General features: G+C 44.8%; 1 protein-coding gene across 1 annotated transcript in view; it reads right to left on the bottom strand.

The window, feature by feature from the left end:
- LRIG1 (leucine rich repeats and immunoglobulin like domains 1) overlaps positions 1-16064 on the bottom strand; it is an 87445-nt gene that overhangs the window by 26626 nt on the left and 44755 nt on the right. Inside the window, 3 exon segments of the mRNA XM_042779710.1 lie at positions 136-279; positions 2476-2619; positions 3574-3711. Coding sequence (XP_042635644.1) covers positions 136-279; positions 2476-2619; positions 3574-3711 — 426 coding nt within the window.

The following is a 16064-nucleotide window of genomic DNA, read 5'->3' as shown; positions in this document are numbered from 1 at the left end:
CTCTGGGCATGCAGGACAAAGAAAGAAGCACAAGAAGTGGCACAGGTGCCCACTTCTCTCCTAAAATACAGAGAAGGATGTGACAGCAGCTGAAGCTGAGGCTGTTAGAGGAAAAAGCCTGTTTCTCCAACTTACAGAACTTGCATTTTGGCCAGACCCCAGAAAGCCCCATCAGTCAATCTGCTGATGTTGTTGCGCTGCAGTTTCAGGACTTCCAGGCTGTCCAGCCCCTGGAACGTCAGCCCCTCAATCAGGCGGATGCGATTTCGGTTCAGCTCCCTGCAATCACCAAGCCCAGACAAGTTTATTAAAGCCCACAGCCCTTTCTCACCAAGTCATCTGTGCAGCACACAATGGGGACAGCAATGCCAGCAGCTCCTCTGTCAGTGGTTCCCAGGAGACAGCACAAGAGCACCGGAAACTTTCAATCCCAGAGCTATCAGGGAAGGCAGCTGGGTGCAATGGCTTAAACAAACTCACCCCAGGACAGACTACAGAGAAATAACAGAGTGCAGCAATTCCTCTTCATCCCTCCTCTCTCTGCATTTCTTTTAAACCATTGATCCTTCTCATCAATTTTCACACTTCATCCTCCAGACACCATTTGAACCAGTACAGTCCAACGTTGGCATTATTTCCCTTACAATCCATTGTTTTTATAGGACTTGTAATTGCCCAGTAAAAATGTGCTCTGGAACATTCAGGTGCCCCAAAAGTGTGGGCCCAAGAGGAAACTTTATGGCCAAGTGTGAAAGGAAAGCTTTCAGTTCTCCTTTGTCTACTATCAAAAACTAACACGGAGTGAAAGAAGTTTTTTCCAATAACAATGTAGTCTTAGAACTTGTGTAAACAAAGGCTTCCAGCCTGGTCCATTAAATTTCTTTTTAGTTTCCACGGGTGGGGGGAGGACCCCTAAATTTTGGCAATATCTTTTTTCTGAATAGCAATATGAACATCATCACAGCACCCTTTTACCAACCTATATCAGTGTTATAGACTGCTTGACCCTGACACACCAGGTGAAAATCCAGTGCTGTAAAGTCCATGGAAAACTTCAACACAATGCACTAAAAGCTGAAGCTAGAGCTTTTCAAACTGATACTTTCCCACACATACTAATATTAAGCTAAGATTAGCTCCCTATTCAGTGTTTGTGTTGAGGAAAATGGTAGAGGTTACAACATCCAAACTTGTTTTGGAAAAGATGAAGAAGCCATAGGGACTTTAAGCTTACTTTTCAGCTGCCTAAAAAAACAGTGTTGAACTTGCACTCAAGTTGAGTATAATTAAAGTCAAGCAAGCAATAAAGATTTTGCAGGCCTAAGTCCCTTGTTGTGCTGCACTTCCTGGGCTATTAGTGAAACAGGCTTTGCCAGAAAAAGAACTGTACACAAATTCTACAACACACCAATCTGGATAACTTGCAATTCATTCATGTTTATCTGTAGAGCTAAACAACTAGCTCTGGGGCTGTCATTAGGAGTACCAATTACTCCATGTCTCAGTGCAAACCATGTTCCTAAACAGACTGAGTTGTTTTCATTACAGTTCTGCCCATGATGCAAACACAGTGAATTAGAAGCCCTCACTCAATGGACAATGACTTCCAACTGAGAGGCAACAGACTTTTCAGATGCATATGCTACTGTGCCATCCCATCCCATCCCATCCCACCCCAAACTGGCTATAAATCCTGCAGGTAAGCAGAAACAACTGCACACACACTCCTTGAGCACACCCTGGCTTGAGGATTTGTCTCTCAGTCAAGAGGTTGACACTTAAAGCTGCGAGTTCCAACAGCATTTGTGGACTTTGTGTTAACACACAGAGGTGGACCTTTTGCCTATCAAATCTGATGGAAAGATTGCAAGGAGCCTTAGGCTGAGCCCATTTCTCTCACAGCAGCAGAAGGGAAAAGTTCAAACCATTAAGTGCTACTTTTTTACACATAAAGTATGTTTATAGCTGCAGATGTCTGTGTGTCCCCATGCAGGCAGAACAACAACCTTGTGTATGTGTTAACTCATCTGAGCTGCAATTTTCTCTGCCCAAATATCACCTCACAGTTTAACAACCTTCCCTCACTGCTTTTTTATTGCCACATAAAGATACCTGTGTGGCCTTGAAACACTAACATGGCAGCTGAGTTCTGTCACTCTCAATAGAAATTTCTTGCAAACCTCTCTTGCACCTCAGACACCAGCAGCTTGCAAGGGAATGGATTTGTCTCACTCTGTCAAGTGCAAAAGATGCTGATATAGCATCCATCCCTCCCTCCCCACCTGATCCAAATAATGGCATGAAAAACCAAGAGTTACAAAACAAAAAGTGTGTCTTCCTAGGAGCTGGCAGAGTGGATTCCACATTTTACAGACAGTAGGTGAGGAAAGGTGACATTTGGTGTGCAGATCCCCAGGCTCATTTTATCTCCATAGAGTGTGGCTGAGCTTAATGAAAGTGGACATTAGTACTCACAGCTGTATTAGCCTGGGCAGCCTGAATGCCTTGACAGGAAGCTGAGTGATCCTGTTTTTGCTCAGACGAAGTGTTAGCAGGGACCGTGACAGGCTATCAAAAGCACCAGGCTCCAGGGTGCTGATTCTGTTGCTCCCCAGGTAGCTGCAATAAATCACAGCAGAAAAATGAACGGTTCTGTCAGAAATCACCTTTTATCAGCATTTAGTTGGTCTCCAGACAAGCTGGTGGAACTGCAGAGATGGCTTCAAACCAGCTGAATTTCTGGCTGCACAAAGAGCAGAGGGGTTTTCCCAGAGCCTGTGCTGAATGTGGAGAACTGCTGGGCACTTCCAAAGAGCTCCCTGACATCCTCCTACTTGAACAAAGCAATCAGGAGTGGAGCCAGAAACTGGAGACTATTCCATTGCAGGATGATGCTATTCATTCCCCATTTTTCCCTCAGTATCTGTCCAGAGATCTTTCTTATTTGGATCCTAGTCTGAGCCACAGGCGCTGTTTCTGCAGGATAACAGGCAAGCATCAGTCACAAATCCACTCTCTTACACCCTCCTGCAGCCAGGAACACAAACTTCTGTGTAAACTTTAATGCAGGCAGACTATTTGCCTGCACCTCTTCAAAGGTACCTAAAATATAGATTATGTTTCTCTGAATAGCCAAACATCCTGTTGGGAGGGTGTTACTCTACTTGACCCCATTTTCTTCAAATAATCAGAGACACTTCTGTTGTCAATATTCAGAAAGCCACTTTAATGATGAAATGGTTATTCTCTCTCCACTCTTCTCGATGCACATGGGTTTGCAGTTGTAAAGACACCCACACATGAAGGATGTAGGACAGCTGAAAGATACCTTTTCTCTGCAGCACAATCAATAATAATCTGTATTCTTTAGATCTACATTAGAAACCAAACAGCCCTTAAAAAAACAACCTGACAACAGCGACAATGTGCTGCCTTCTAACCCTCCTTTGCACCTCAACTCCTGACAAACAATCCCATACTCTTATGTTCTTTACTTCTTTTTTTTAAAGGTTTGAGGCCCTTTTCTCTGCTGTGCTAACTCAACAAAAGCAGTTCCCAAGAAGAAAAACTCACAGCTCCTTTATGTGAAGTCCCTGTGGAAAGCAGCCGTTTCGGATTTCCGTGATGTCATTGAAACTCAGGTCCAAGGTTTCCAGGGAAACGTAGGGCTGCAGCTGACTGCCTTCAATGCTGCGGATCCTGTTGTGATGCCTGAAACAGTCAGGAGGAGAAAAAAGAGACTATTTAGTTCTCTTAGAAAAACAGAAAGAATATGCAAGGCTGCAGCAGGCCCCCAGGCTGGCCCTGAGTTTGTACACTCAGAGTTTTGGTGACTTTTCCACAGCTGGCAGAGGAGAGACATTGCAGAGAGACATTCCCTGATCCCCTCGCTGCTGCTCTGGCCAGAGACCAGCTCACAGGTATCTGCAGCCTTCCAGACACCTTTTTCCTTCTACACAACTATTGACTCCACTCATCAGTTTTCCTTCCATTAAGTCAACTTTCAAACTGGATTTGTCACATGCAAGGACAACAGGGCTGGTTTTGAATCCCAAAGGTAAGGAGTGAAGATCAGTGGCTTAACCAACCTGCCAAGGCTTTATCCAGAAAATGTGACTTTCAGAGAAGGAAACAAGTAAGTAAATACAAACTCAACAAAAGTTACATAACATTCTTAATTCCTAAGGATTCTTCTGAAAATGGTCTGTGACACACAGGAATAAGAAGGCTTGCAAATGTTCTTGCAGGCTTTCCTCATCTTTTATTACCTTTGTCCCACTGTAGGATTAGGACAAGGCTGCAGGATCAGACCCTGCACTGATCACCTGTTTGCTGCCTTACCAGGACAGCCTGAGGAATTCAATCTAAGGTTTTTCTTTATTGAAAGTCCTACCAACTGCCCTCAGGGTTTCCACAGCTACTGAACAGTTAAATGCCTTTAGACCTCATCTGTACTCAACAAGGTCTAAGGAAAAATCACCCTCCCACCAAGTCCTTTCCTCTGACTCCTTTCTGGCATGAGTCAGTAGAGAACAGTAATCAATTAAAAAAATACATTGTGCATTAGTCACAAGAGGCAGAGCACATGCCTGATGTGAATTTAGACCAGTCACTGATATTACTGGCAAGGCTGTGAGTGAGGCACTCCAAACAGAGACGCTCACCAGACACTTGGGAACTTGCTGAATAATAAGAGATAGTAAAGAGAGTTCAGACAAGTCCTGTGCCTCAATCCATCCAGATACCGACTGGGAGAGCAGAGCAGGGGAGAGCAGCCAGTGAAAGCACTCCTGAATGCAAGTCCCAGTTCCCCTGACAAAGCATCAGCTCTTTGAAACAAAAAATCCTGAGGCATGTCTGAGGCAGCTTTTCAGGCACTGAAGCTTACAGCTGTTTAGGATCCCATCTCCCTAACCCCCACTTGAGGCTCTCCCAGGGGCTCAGACAAGCCCCTTTGGAAGAAAACCTCCACCCTTGGACAGAAGATGCCAGCAGCACATGCCAAGGGAGCTGCTCCCCACACCATTTACCCTGTTATTAAAACCAGACTGTTTCACTACAGCATTTGCTGCTGTCCACAACAGGAAGAGTGTAAAATCTGCAGCCCCAGAACAATTTGCTTTTGGGAGACTCACCCTTTAAACAGCCAGCACATGGCCCTTGCCTAACACTGGCACAAAAATACTGCTTTGACCGAAAAGTTTAAATGATAATTAATTCAGTGCAGGCTCAGAAAACATTAAGGACAAATTTTACAGCACTATAGCAGTGTGCTGCTGACAAAATGCAAAAAGGTGTCAAGAAAAATCAAAGGAAAGATTTAATTTATGTCTCCAAACTGGTTATTCCATGGGTTACTGGCACACAGGTCACCACAATCACAACTGTTTCAAAGGCAATGACATGGCTGCTATCCAAAGGACCAATATTCATTTACAGCTGGGAATAAAGTCCAAATTTCCACATTCATGCACCCAGTAGGACAGAGGTACACAGAATTGATAGTGTAGTGAGACTAAAATACAGGAAAAAACACTATACCCAGATTTTTGTGACCTTCATTAACACATGGGCAAGGGGAATTTCTTTCCCCCTAAGACTAGTTTGGGGTTTTTTTGCAATTAATTCGATTAGTAGAATCACAAGGTTCAGAAGTTTTAATCTTTTTTTCCTCCTCAAAAGAAGAGCACCCATTAAATGTGTATTTAAGCCTGTCTCAGGAAAGCACCCCAACACTGAAAGAGAACTGAGCTGAAACAATCCACCAGCACATTTCTGGAGCTCTCCTGAAGCTGGGGCTGTGAGTTCAGCTCTGATCTCATCTAAGCTGTGATGGCTGAGATGAATCTGGCTGTAAATTAACAGGAAATGAAGGCTTGTACAAACGAACGTGGAGGATCTATAAATCACCTGACAATCCCTACACAGGGCAGCTAAGTCTGCAAGGGACTGAGAGCAAAGACTGAATTTGGACATGAAATGCTCTTCAGAAGCCAATGTTTTTTGGATTTTTTTTCTTTTTTGGAGTATTAATATTTTTGTGCTTCAGTTGCTCAACATATATCCACACTGCCTGCCTGCCAGATCTCCCAGCCCGTCCCAGAAGACAGAGTTGAAGAAGGGAAGAAAAGGACAGGAAAGAACTATTTTGTTTGAGCCATGTTTGCAGTTTCCAGGTGACTTCTGTCTGTTCTCCTCTTGCTTTTCATGTGCTGCAGCTGGCAGATGAGATGGACACGTTATTTTACACAGGCAGAAAAACTGGCTCCTTTCTCTCCCTCTCCCTCCTTCAAACATGGGCTGACTCCAAATGCAACTCTGAGCTCCAAACACCATCCCGGGCCAGTCCCAGCTGGGGAATGTCAGACAGTTCGCTGCAAAGCACTGCACCCTCTCAAAGCACTGCACTTCAAACAAAGCCTGGGACTTTTCCTATACACAGCATGTGATATGAAGGCAACACAGCCCAAACCTTTTACTAGCTTGATTACAATTTATTTTTCATTCTTTTGGTAAGAGCCCAAATGTGATTTAACCCTTACTGTTACTACTTGGATCCTCTCATCTCTCCTGCCTTTGTTCCCGTTCATTGCAAGGGAGTTTTATAGGGAAAAAAAAAAAAAAAAAAGACCAGTGATGTTATGAATTTGTCTGTCCCCTTTATCACTGACTGGAAAAGGGCTGGATTTTTCCCAACCACTTCACACTGGGCTGGCTTCAAATGTGACAGATCAGATTTTAGTACCAATTGCCGAAACCAGGCGTTAAAGTACAAATAATTGGCACTTGCACAACCAACAGCTCCAGGTACCCTTTCCTCTCCCCACTCCTCAGGTATCACAGCCTGGAAACTGCTTTCCCTGCCTCACTTCAGCCACTGCTACCTCCAGAGTATACAGTGACAGGGCTTCAATGTGAGATTGTGCAATTAGAACCTGCAGTGTGAGCCAAGTCTCTTGGTTTCTATTCCCAGCTCTGGCACCGACTCATCTGCCTTGGGCAAGTTCCTTAACCCCTCTCTACCTCTGCCTTTCCACTGTGCATGGAAAAGGAAAAGCTAGGGTGATGCAGCCTTTGCTGAGGACTAAAAATCTGGAGTGAAAACAGCTCAAGTGAAAAAGAAATCATAGGAACTAAGGAGCCCATCCAAGTCCATTTGGGTTTGTTTATGAATATGGGAGGATCTGGCTAAAAGAGCTGAACTTCCAAGTTCATACCCAGCGTCACTCCCAGAGACACCTCATCTGCAGTGAACCTGGAACTGGAGTGTATCTGTGCCAAGCTAAGGTAACTCAGAGTCAGCAAGGATCACTTTTACACTCCCTGCACACATGGCACTCGTTCAGGAGCTTCTTCACCCTCAGGTCAGCAGCAGCTACAGCCGCAGAGGGAGAGGAGAGCAGGGCAGATCGGTTTAACCCACCCAGATCCCAGTTCAACACCCTGAGCTCGCACAGCCTCCCAGCCTCACACTTTGGACAGACCCCTGGACTTGCAGGAGATTTGGATTAACCTCAGGCAGCTCTTTGCTGAACCAAGCCTGGCAGGACCCCACGAGGGAACAAACGCGCGCTCTCTGCTCCTCCGGGCGGAGAAAAACAAGCAGAACGTTCCAGCGAAGCCAAAGCGTGTTTGGGTTTGCTCTGAGTCGGGAGGGAGCTGAAGGGGGTGGCAGGAAAATAACAGGTGGCGCAAAGTCAAAGGCTTGCAGCATTTCCAGGAATCTCAGCTTGTATTTTAGAGGTAAAGTTACACTTTAATCCCGGTGCGTTTCCTCATTCGGAGCGTCTTTGTGAATATTTATTTGATAAACAGGCTGTGAAACATTTTCCACCAGACCTAATAGGGGAAGAATTCACCTTCCTCTTTGCAGCAAGCAAGGAGAGCACCAGTTTAATTTATACCTCAGCTTCAAACTCCTCGTGTGAAATGGATGGAAGGAGCAGCACAAACACGTTCCTCTGTTCTTTGAGCCACATTCACTGCCCCCAGCAGCTGCCCACTGCAAAATCAAAGCAAGCAGACCCTCTGATGGGAATACACAAAGAGCTTTGCTTGGGCTGATTTAAATACAATCAGCACAAAAGCTCCTGGTTGAGACACAGTTTGAATTGAGGCTGCTGTGAGTCTGCAGTGTAAATGTTCAGTGTGAAGCCAGGCTAAAGGCAGGAGAAGTCACATGCCTGGCCTTCATGTAGTGTCAGCTTTCAGATCTGGCCAGGCTCACCAGAGAAAAAGGAAAGCTGTAATACAGCAAACCTATTAAACCAGCACCTGTTATAGGCATCAAAAATAAAATCGAGCTTCTAAAGAGGGGCTCCACACCTCGGGCAGGGTTCTATTAATATGCCAGCACATTTTCAGAATTAGCGTATGAGGGAGATCACAGGACTAGAAAGAGAGAGATTTAAAAAGTTCAGGTTAGTATTTCCATCCCAACAAAGTATTGAAGAAACAAAATGCTGGAGCCAGAAAGAGTTATGGGGTTTGATGCTGAAGGACAGGCAAGGTTTGGTGTCAGAGAGTGAAAAGAGAGGGAGATCAAAGGCAGCGTAACCAGAGATGGATCACATACACTGTGACTAACACACGCCTGAACTACCTGCCCTCCTCCTCCTCAGCTCAGGGGAGATGGAGCTCCAGTACTGATCCTTCTAGAAACACTGAAGATGATCAAAGACCTGGGTTCCTAAGCCTTCACCTTACATGATTTACTATTTGATTTTAGTCTGTCACTCAATACATAAACACAAAAAATAATAAATAAAATTATGGTTAAATGTAGAGTGCAATGCCTGAGCAATTTTCCTAAGAAGGCAAGAAGGGCAACTGATAATCTGGAAGATGAATTTGTGTTTACAACAGCAGCAACATGAATGTTTCTGCTTTTCCTTCTTTCTTTCTTTCTTGAATTCAATAACCAAAGATTTTCTAATCAATTTTTATTAATGTATGGAAAGAAGGAAGGGGAGGAATGTCTTTGGGACCTGCACATCAGCTTTGACTCAAAGTTCAAACAATTTTTAAGTGTAGAACTTCTTAAGTTTTAACATTTTACTCACAAATTTTACTTCCAAAGACTTATTTCAGAAAACTTTTTCTTCTCTACTATAATTTGTGAAATGTCTGCCTTAGAGTGCAGCCATCTCTGCAGCTGAAGATGAAGTAAACAGGCAGGTGACATGCTGGAAGTCTGTGTCACACTATCAGCTAGTTCTTCACATGGGACCTTCCCAGAAAAACTGAACTGCCCTCACACTTCCCAAGTGCCCTGGAAAGCCCCACTAGTTGTCTGACACTTTGTGTTGTCATATCAGCCTTTCCAGAATAATCCATCAGGCACAAGATTTTGTACTGTCACAAGAATGTGTATTTTTATCCAACACAAAAACTTGTATTTGCTTATGGGAACTGCCCCACTGTCCTTTCAGAGCAAGGCTGCATGGGTTCTGTGTGGACAGGAAGCAAGGATGCATGGAAGCAGCCCCCACTTTTCTCAGATGCTCTGAATCACTCCCTCCCTGAGGAATCCTGGCGGATTCCCAGGCTGTCACAGATACAGCTCTGTTTGTTCAGGTGCTGGCTGCACACACAAACAAGAGCACAGCAGTGGCAGGCCAGGCAGCCACTGCATTTTAGGGTCAGCCACACGAAACAAACCAATCCAAAAAAAACCAAAAAACACCACCCCCAAAAATGCCCAAAAAAAAAAAAAACCACCAAAAAACCCCACCCCAAACCACTAAAAAAAGTCACTTGCGTAATTTTTTACGGATATCCAAACTTTCTCTTAAAGGTTTATATGCTCTACCTAAGACTATAAGTCAGGATCTTCCCTCTTCCTAGCATTCCTTCAGAAAAAGATCTAAGATGCAGCAAACAAAATCCATGACCATTTTACACTGATTTTCACTTAAAATCATATACAGGAATAATGCACGAACAAGCTGATGGAGGTATTCCAACTATATCTAACTACAGCAGAAAAGCTGAAGACAATTTCTTCATCTGCTGTACATCAGCTTCAAACCAGATATATTCCAGGGAGCTTTTATTTATCAGGTCATGTTCTCACTCTGTTTTGTGGTTTAGGATGGAGAAGCATGAAGCACACTACCCCCAGCTACACACAGCTGGGACAAGACAGGGGGGTTAAAAAACAACCTGGGTTTTGGGGGTTTTTTTGAAGATGGAACCTTTCACAGTGAAGTGACTGTGCCTCTTTTCCAGGTCATGGATGTTTGGAGGCAGAAATCAGTGTGGGAGATGAGATTTGCTAATTCACCCCTCTGGGCCTGGGAGCAGCTGCCACCTGCAGAGGGCTGTGCTATGAACTCTATTCCCACAAGCAAACTCTTACTCAAATAGTTCCACTGCACTCAACAGGACCATTCATGTGAGGCCAGTGTGACCCAGGGGCTATGTTTTCACTGCCTATTAAAGGCTACTCTGTGGCCACTCACGGGGCCAAGCTCATCTGCCTCTCACACTGATGGACTGAACCACTGACCCTGTGCACTCCCAGTGGCCTCAGAGCACCCTGGTGCCCGGGGTACCCAGCCATGGGCAGATGTTATCCTGCTGCCAGGCACACTCTCACTGCCCTTTCACAAGGCAGACACATGGAAAAGAGGGATCAAGCATTGCCTTTAGAACCTCTCACAGCAGCTGGACATAAGCAAAGGATGTCATGAAGAGTCATTAATGGGTTTTGTTGGGTTAAGATTGAACTGCATGAAGGAAAGTCCTTCTCCTGCTGTAACCAAAATCACCACATACCCAGTGAGATACACACTCTCTGAATATTTCTGAACCAGCACTGTTTTTGTAAACTTTCTGACTTCTTACATGACCTTACTAACTGTGTGCTAGATCCACTGAGGCAAGCCATGTCATTTTTCAAAGCTGTCTCCCTCACTTTGACCTGCATTTCCTTTCACTGGACTTTCACTTGCCACCATATGATTTTGGATATTTTTTGCAACATACGACTTCCTCCGCCTTCAGCATTTCATTCCATTAAGAGAACAAAATGTGTGGGACAGGCAGGATTAGAATTTAGTAATCTTTAAAACAGAGGCTGTCTTATCTCTTCAGCAGATTACACAACCTGCTATGACATCAAAGCAAATTAAGATTCCTGAAGACAAGACAGGCTCTGTTATGGGCACAGTCCCCCCCATCAGCAACTGGGTGGTTCTGAGAGGACCAGCTCCCTTCTGGTTACACTGGATGTTTCATTGAGATTGTGCTCTGCAGCAGCTTTTAAAATGATGTATTCACAAAGGGCACAGATCTATTAAACAGGCTGTGCAAAGGATCTCTCATTGTCTGGCACAGTTTCTCTGTAATGAGCCTCCCTGAACTTTTATGAACTCAGTAGCAGAGCAGAACCTCCCAGCCCTGTGTGCAGCTTGACCCCAGAGCATCCCAGTGATTATCTGCAGAGCCCTGAGCACATCCCTCGGTGGAGGATGCACCTGCAAGGTTGGGGCCAGGGATCTTCAGCAGGGGCTGCCCAACCTGAGATGCAGTTTGGTCAAAGGCACAAGGTGGGGACAGGACCCCTAAGGCACTGCACAGCATCAGTGCTGGTTCTGAAAGGGGCAGTTTGCAAACACTCAGAGTTGTGCTAGCCTTCATCCCCCCTCCAGTTCTCAAACTACCACCCCTGTCACTTCTCACATTCCCTGACCTCCATCTGCAGCAAGCACTGAGAAAGGCTGTAAGGAGAGGAGAGGCTCTTCTGAGTGCTGCACTCTGCTAAGGAGGAGAATTGTCCTATGGGAATAGAAGGAAGAGTCATAGAAGGTAAATGGCAGTTTTCCTACAAGAATGCAGGAAGCCACAGGGCTCTGCACCAGCTGTCTGAATGGGGTCGTGGGGCTCAGCAGAGCCTCTTTGAAGGAAGGGCTGCATCAGGAATTGAAAGGGGTCATTCAGCTGCTGGCAGATGACAGTCAGGTCACTGTTCCCATGCTCTACATATCATATCTTTGGTCTGCTACTCTCTTGCTCTGCCACTGGCTTTTCCTCTTGTGCTTCTCCCTCAAGGGCTTTCTTCTGCTGCTAATACATGCCAGCCAAACTCAATTTTCTATCACAAATTAAATGCATAAGCAACTCCTTGAAGCCAAGACAGAGGCCATCTTCACCCCACAGTTTGCTGCTGTGATGAGTTCCTGCTCTCCACAGCCCCACACTTGCACAGCGCCCTTGTCAGGGATGCTGCCAAAGCCCCTCACCTTGCACTGGCCTCAAAGACAGGTCAGGTATGTAATAAGGAATAACAGACACCTAAAACCAGATCCAGCCCAGATGAAAACTGAACTAGCACAGAGAAGGGACAGCAGTCTCCTTTCATTTCATTGCATGCAAGTTTTGTGCTTCTCATCATGAAGGATGGCATTTCCATTTGAAAGCCAAGAAGATCCAAAAGCACAGGGCATGGAGGCACTTTTATCCTTAAATCCTGATACTGATTTTAGTTTCTCTTTGTGTAATACATGATCAAAGTAAGATCCACCACAGCCTAGAGAGTGCATGTGTTTTGTGGGTGGTTTTGTTTTGCTTTTGTCTCTCCACGGGAGTGAGGAGGGGAAAATAACCCAAGAGGAGAAGCAATTCAAATGCAAACCAAATGCAATGGTTCTGGCCATGATGCTACACTTTGAATCCAAATTGTAACTGCAAGCAGACCTGTTGATAGCATGCACTGTCTGTGTCTCTAAGCCAGTGTGACACAGGGGCTTTTCCCACCCTTGACAGGAACACAATGAGAACAGGTGGTTTTCACAAGGATGATAAGGGAGGTAAAGAAAGGACAACACACTTGAATTAATCTTCCAGACCATCAAACTCTGTCTCATGGAACTTGCAGCAGAAGCTGCTAAAAGACCTGCCTCTTGAAAAAGGCAGCATTTGAAGAAACACATTTTTGACTGGCCAGTCAAACTCCTGTTAACACTTGAGAGATGTAGATAGGCTGGCGTTCTGTCTGCTCCAACATGACACACACTTGTGCTCTGTTGAAAGGGCTTATCTGTCTTGTCAGCAAGGTCACAGGAACAGAGATTGCCTCTGGGCAGACTTCACTGAGCTCTGCTCGGCTCACACTGCTCAGCCTGCAACAAGGAATAGCTCCTGTGTGGAAAAGCAGTGGTCAAGCTAGCAAAGAAAAGAGCTACTCTTCACAAGACCAGGCACCCTGCTGCTAATAAAGCTCAGCAAATAGGAAGGGTGGCTTTGGGAAACCCCAGGACAAGGTGTCAAAACATCCAGGGAAGAGGGAATTTGGGTTTTAGAGCAGAACTGTCTCTGTGTTGAGCCAGGCTAGTGTAAAGCAGCTGTTCAAGCTTCCCTAGTAAAGAGCTTGGAAAGTCAAGTGTAAGCAACACCACCACTTAGCCAGTAAGTTCAAGCTTCTTTAGTAAAACCATTTACTTCTTCAGTTCCTCCTAGTTTGAAAAAGATGACTGCTATCACAAGAAAACAACCATGAGGGCCAAAATATCTTGGTAAGATGACCAAAAGGTGTTCCTTTTCCAGGGCACCTGAGGGATTACACAAAGTCCAATCCCTTGGCCTGATTGCTCATGCTAATCACCACAGAGTGGGTGATCTACAGTAGATGGACTGGACAGCAAATGATATTCAGGTCTAAAATCCATGAGCCATTTATAGATTCTTTCTTTTGTCATCAACTCTTAATTCTGCCTCTCCCCAGCTCATTTATATCTGCTCAGATCTGACCACTAACACAGCTGTCTTTTCACTCGGACAGCCCTACTCCTGTTTCATTTTTCAGCTACCTTTGCTATTTCCCCTGATGTGCAATTGAACATTAAATGGTTTGACAGGCAGAACATGTACTTGCCCAACCACTTATTCCCAATCAATATTCACGTGGAATTCCTGTTAACAAGCAGGAGTTATGCACACAAACCTAAGGGAGGGTGGCCTCTCAAGTGATCACTTCATCTGCAGGCGTGACAGATCACTTTCCCATCTATCTTAACCAGCAATCACATTTTCCCCATGCACACCCCCAGCAGGGCTGCTTTTGCAAGATAATCCCTTTTGACATGATCTCTATTGTTCATGTCTGCAATTAATTGGAGAATTTGACATGGGCTAAAAATAAGAGAAAATCCAGCACACTGTTGCCTTTTATTCTGTTAGAAATGAGTTTTCCATGGATTTTTTTTGCTAATCTCTTCCAACCTGCACATTGAAGGATCACATTCAAGTGAACATTTCTTCACCCTACACTATTCCTAATGGTGCCAGTGTTTTATGCCACTCAAACCCCACAATTCTCACCACACCCCTGTTCTTACTCCTCTCTGGGCATCTCTTTCATGCTCTGAGCAATGAGCTACAGCCAGGATAACTGAGGACTAACTGGTCAACCTCAGCAGGGAAGCAGGAACACATACTGTGAGCTTCCTGATATTGTGCAATTTTGTTAAAAAACTGAATTGGCCAAGCTTTCAGAGAGGAAAATAGAGAGAGAATTTTACCCAGAAATAATTTAGCTTGCTTTTACTGTATCTTCAACTTCCCTTTTACTCACCTCTGAGCAAACTTAATTGCCACTGCCAGCAGTTTTTAGGCAGGAAACTCCAACATGCTAAAAAAGCTTTCAACTCAGCAAGTTATTTATATTTGAAATCTGCTTGGTCTGAGAAGACTAACAAAGCAATTGCTTTTGTAGACGTGTGCTTTATTTGCCATATGCCATTAAATGAGGCAGTCAATCTACCACAGATATTAATAGTAGTAAGTTTGGGCTATTCTAAGGCTCAAATATGAAGCTATTTTTCATACTGACCTTAACAAAAGATCATGGTTGCAAATGACCCTAACAACTGATCTAGCTTGATCTGCAGAACCGGGAAACCACTTTGTGCATTGCACATAAAATATGCACCTGCCCTTGGAGATGCTTTACATCCAGGAGTTCCATCTGCCCTGCAGCAGATCCTCTTCAGCTCAGAGGAAGCAGATCCACCCAAAGGGGGATTTAATTTGGGGTGCAATGAATATGTGGGCCATGCACAAAGATCCTCTTCCAGTATTCCAACTCCTGAGCTGTCCCACAAGATCACTGTCCTCTCCTTCCTCCAGACACTAACCAACCCAGCATGGGCTGCAGAGCAGCACACAGATGCCAGAGCAGACCTGGCCTAGCTCAAAGCAATTCTCTGCTCACAGAAGAAGTCGCACAAAATGCTTATCCTTGTTACTAAATACATAATAGAGCAGCCTCCAGGGGTAGCTGCCACCAACTTTCACTATCTTTATCCTCTGGCCAATTTTTACACTTTGCTGTATGTGCCCAGATTACTTTCTGATGCTCTTTTGTTGAGTCTGATAACTGTGTGCTTCACTGCTGTTACTTTTCTAGAAGAAATGATTACTCATTTCCCTGGAATAGCCTCAGATCCTTTGCCATTTCCATGCGCTCATGTTATATCTGAAAGCTCAAAGAGGACATGTAAATGATTAGAACAGTTCGAAGAACCCAAAAGAGAAGTCAAAACAGCATCTCTTCTGGTGCTTGGAAGCACACGATTAATGAGCTTCCTCCACTGGGAAAGGCTCCTGCAGTCCTGGGCCTCAAAAACTTGCAGACTTTATACACCACAGCCTTAATATGAACTCTGAGCAAAACAAACTTAAGAGGTGGGTTTCAGAATATCTTATGCCTGTACACTGCTGCACACTGAACAGCCTGTCAGCATTCTTTTAATTTCCCCTTTCCATATTTATAGATTTCACATTCAGACCCAGAAGCTCATTAGTATAGCCTGTAGTGTGGATCAAACTCTCAGAAAGCAACTCTCTCCATCTCCAAGGGGAATTGCCCAAGCAAGCCCTGGAGAACTGGCCCCTGCAGACATTGCACCTCTGGTGATGCAAGCAGGGCTGGGGTCAATCTGCTCCCACTTATGTACCTACACACTTCTCCTTAGCTCCCAGAGAAAGTTTTCTTTGGGCCAATAATTAGGCAGAGTGAAAGGTAGTGGTTTTCTGAGCCCAAGGCACGTCCTGCACACAAG

Source organism: Catharus ustulatus, chromosome 13, assembly GCF_009819885.2.
Source record: "Catharus ustulatus isolate bCatUst1 chromosome 13, bCatUst1.pri.v2, whole genome shotgun sequence".
NCBI lineage: Eukaryota > Metazoa > Chordata > Aves > Passeriformes > Turdidae > Catharus > Catharus ustulatus.
Note: the sequence above shows the minus strand (reverse complement) of the source record. Positions and strands in the feature narration are given on the sequence as shown.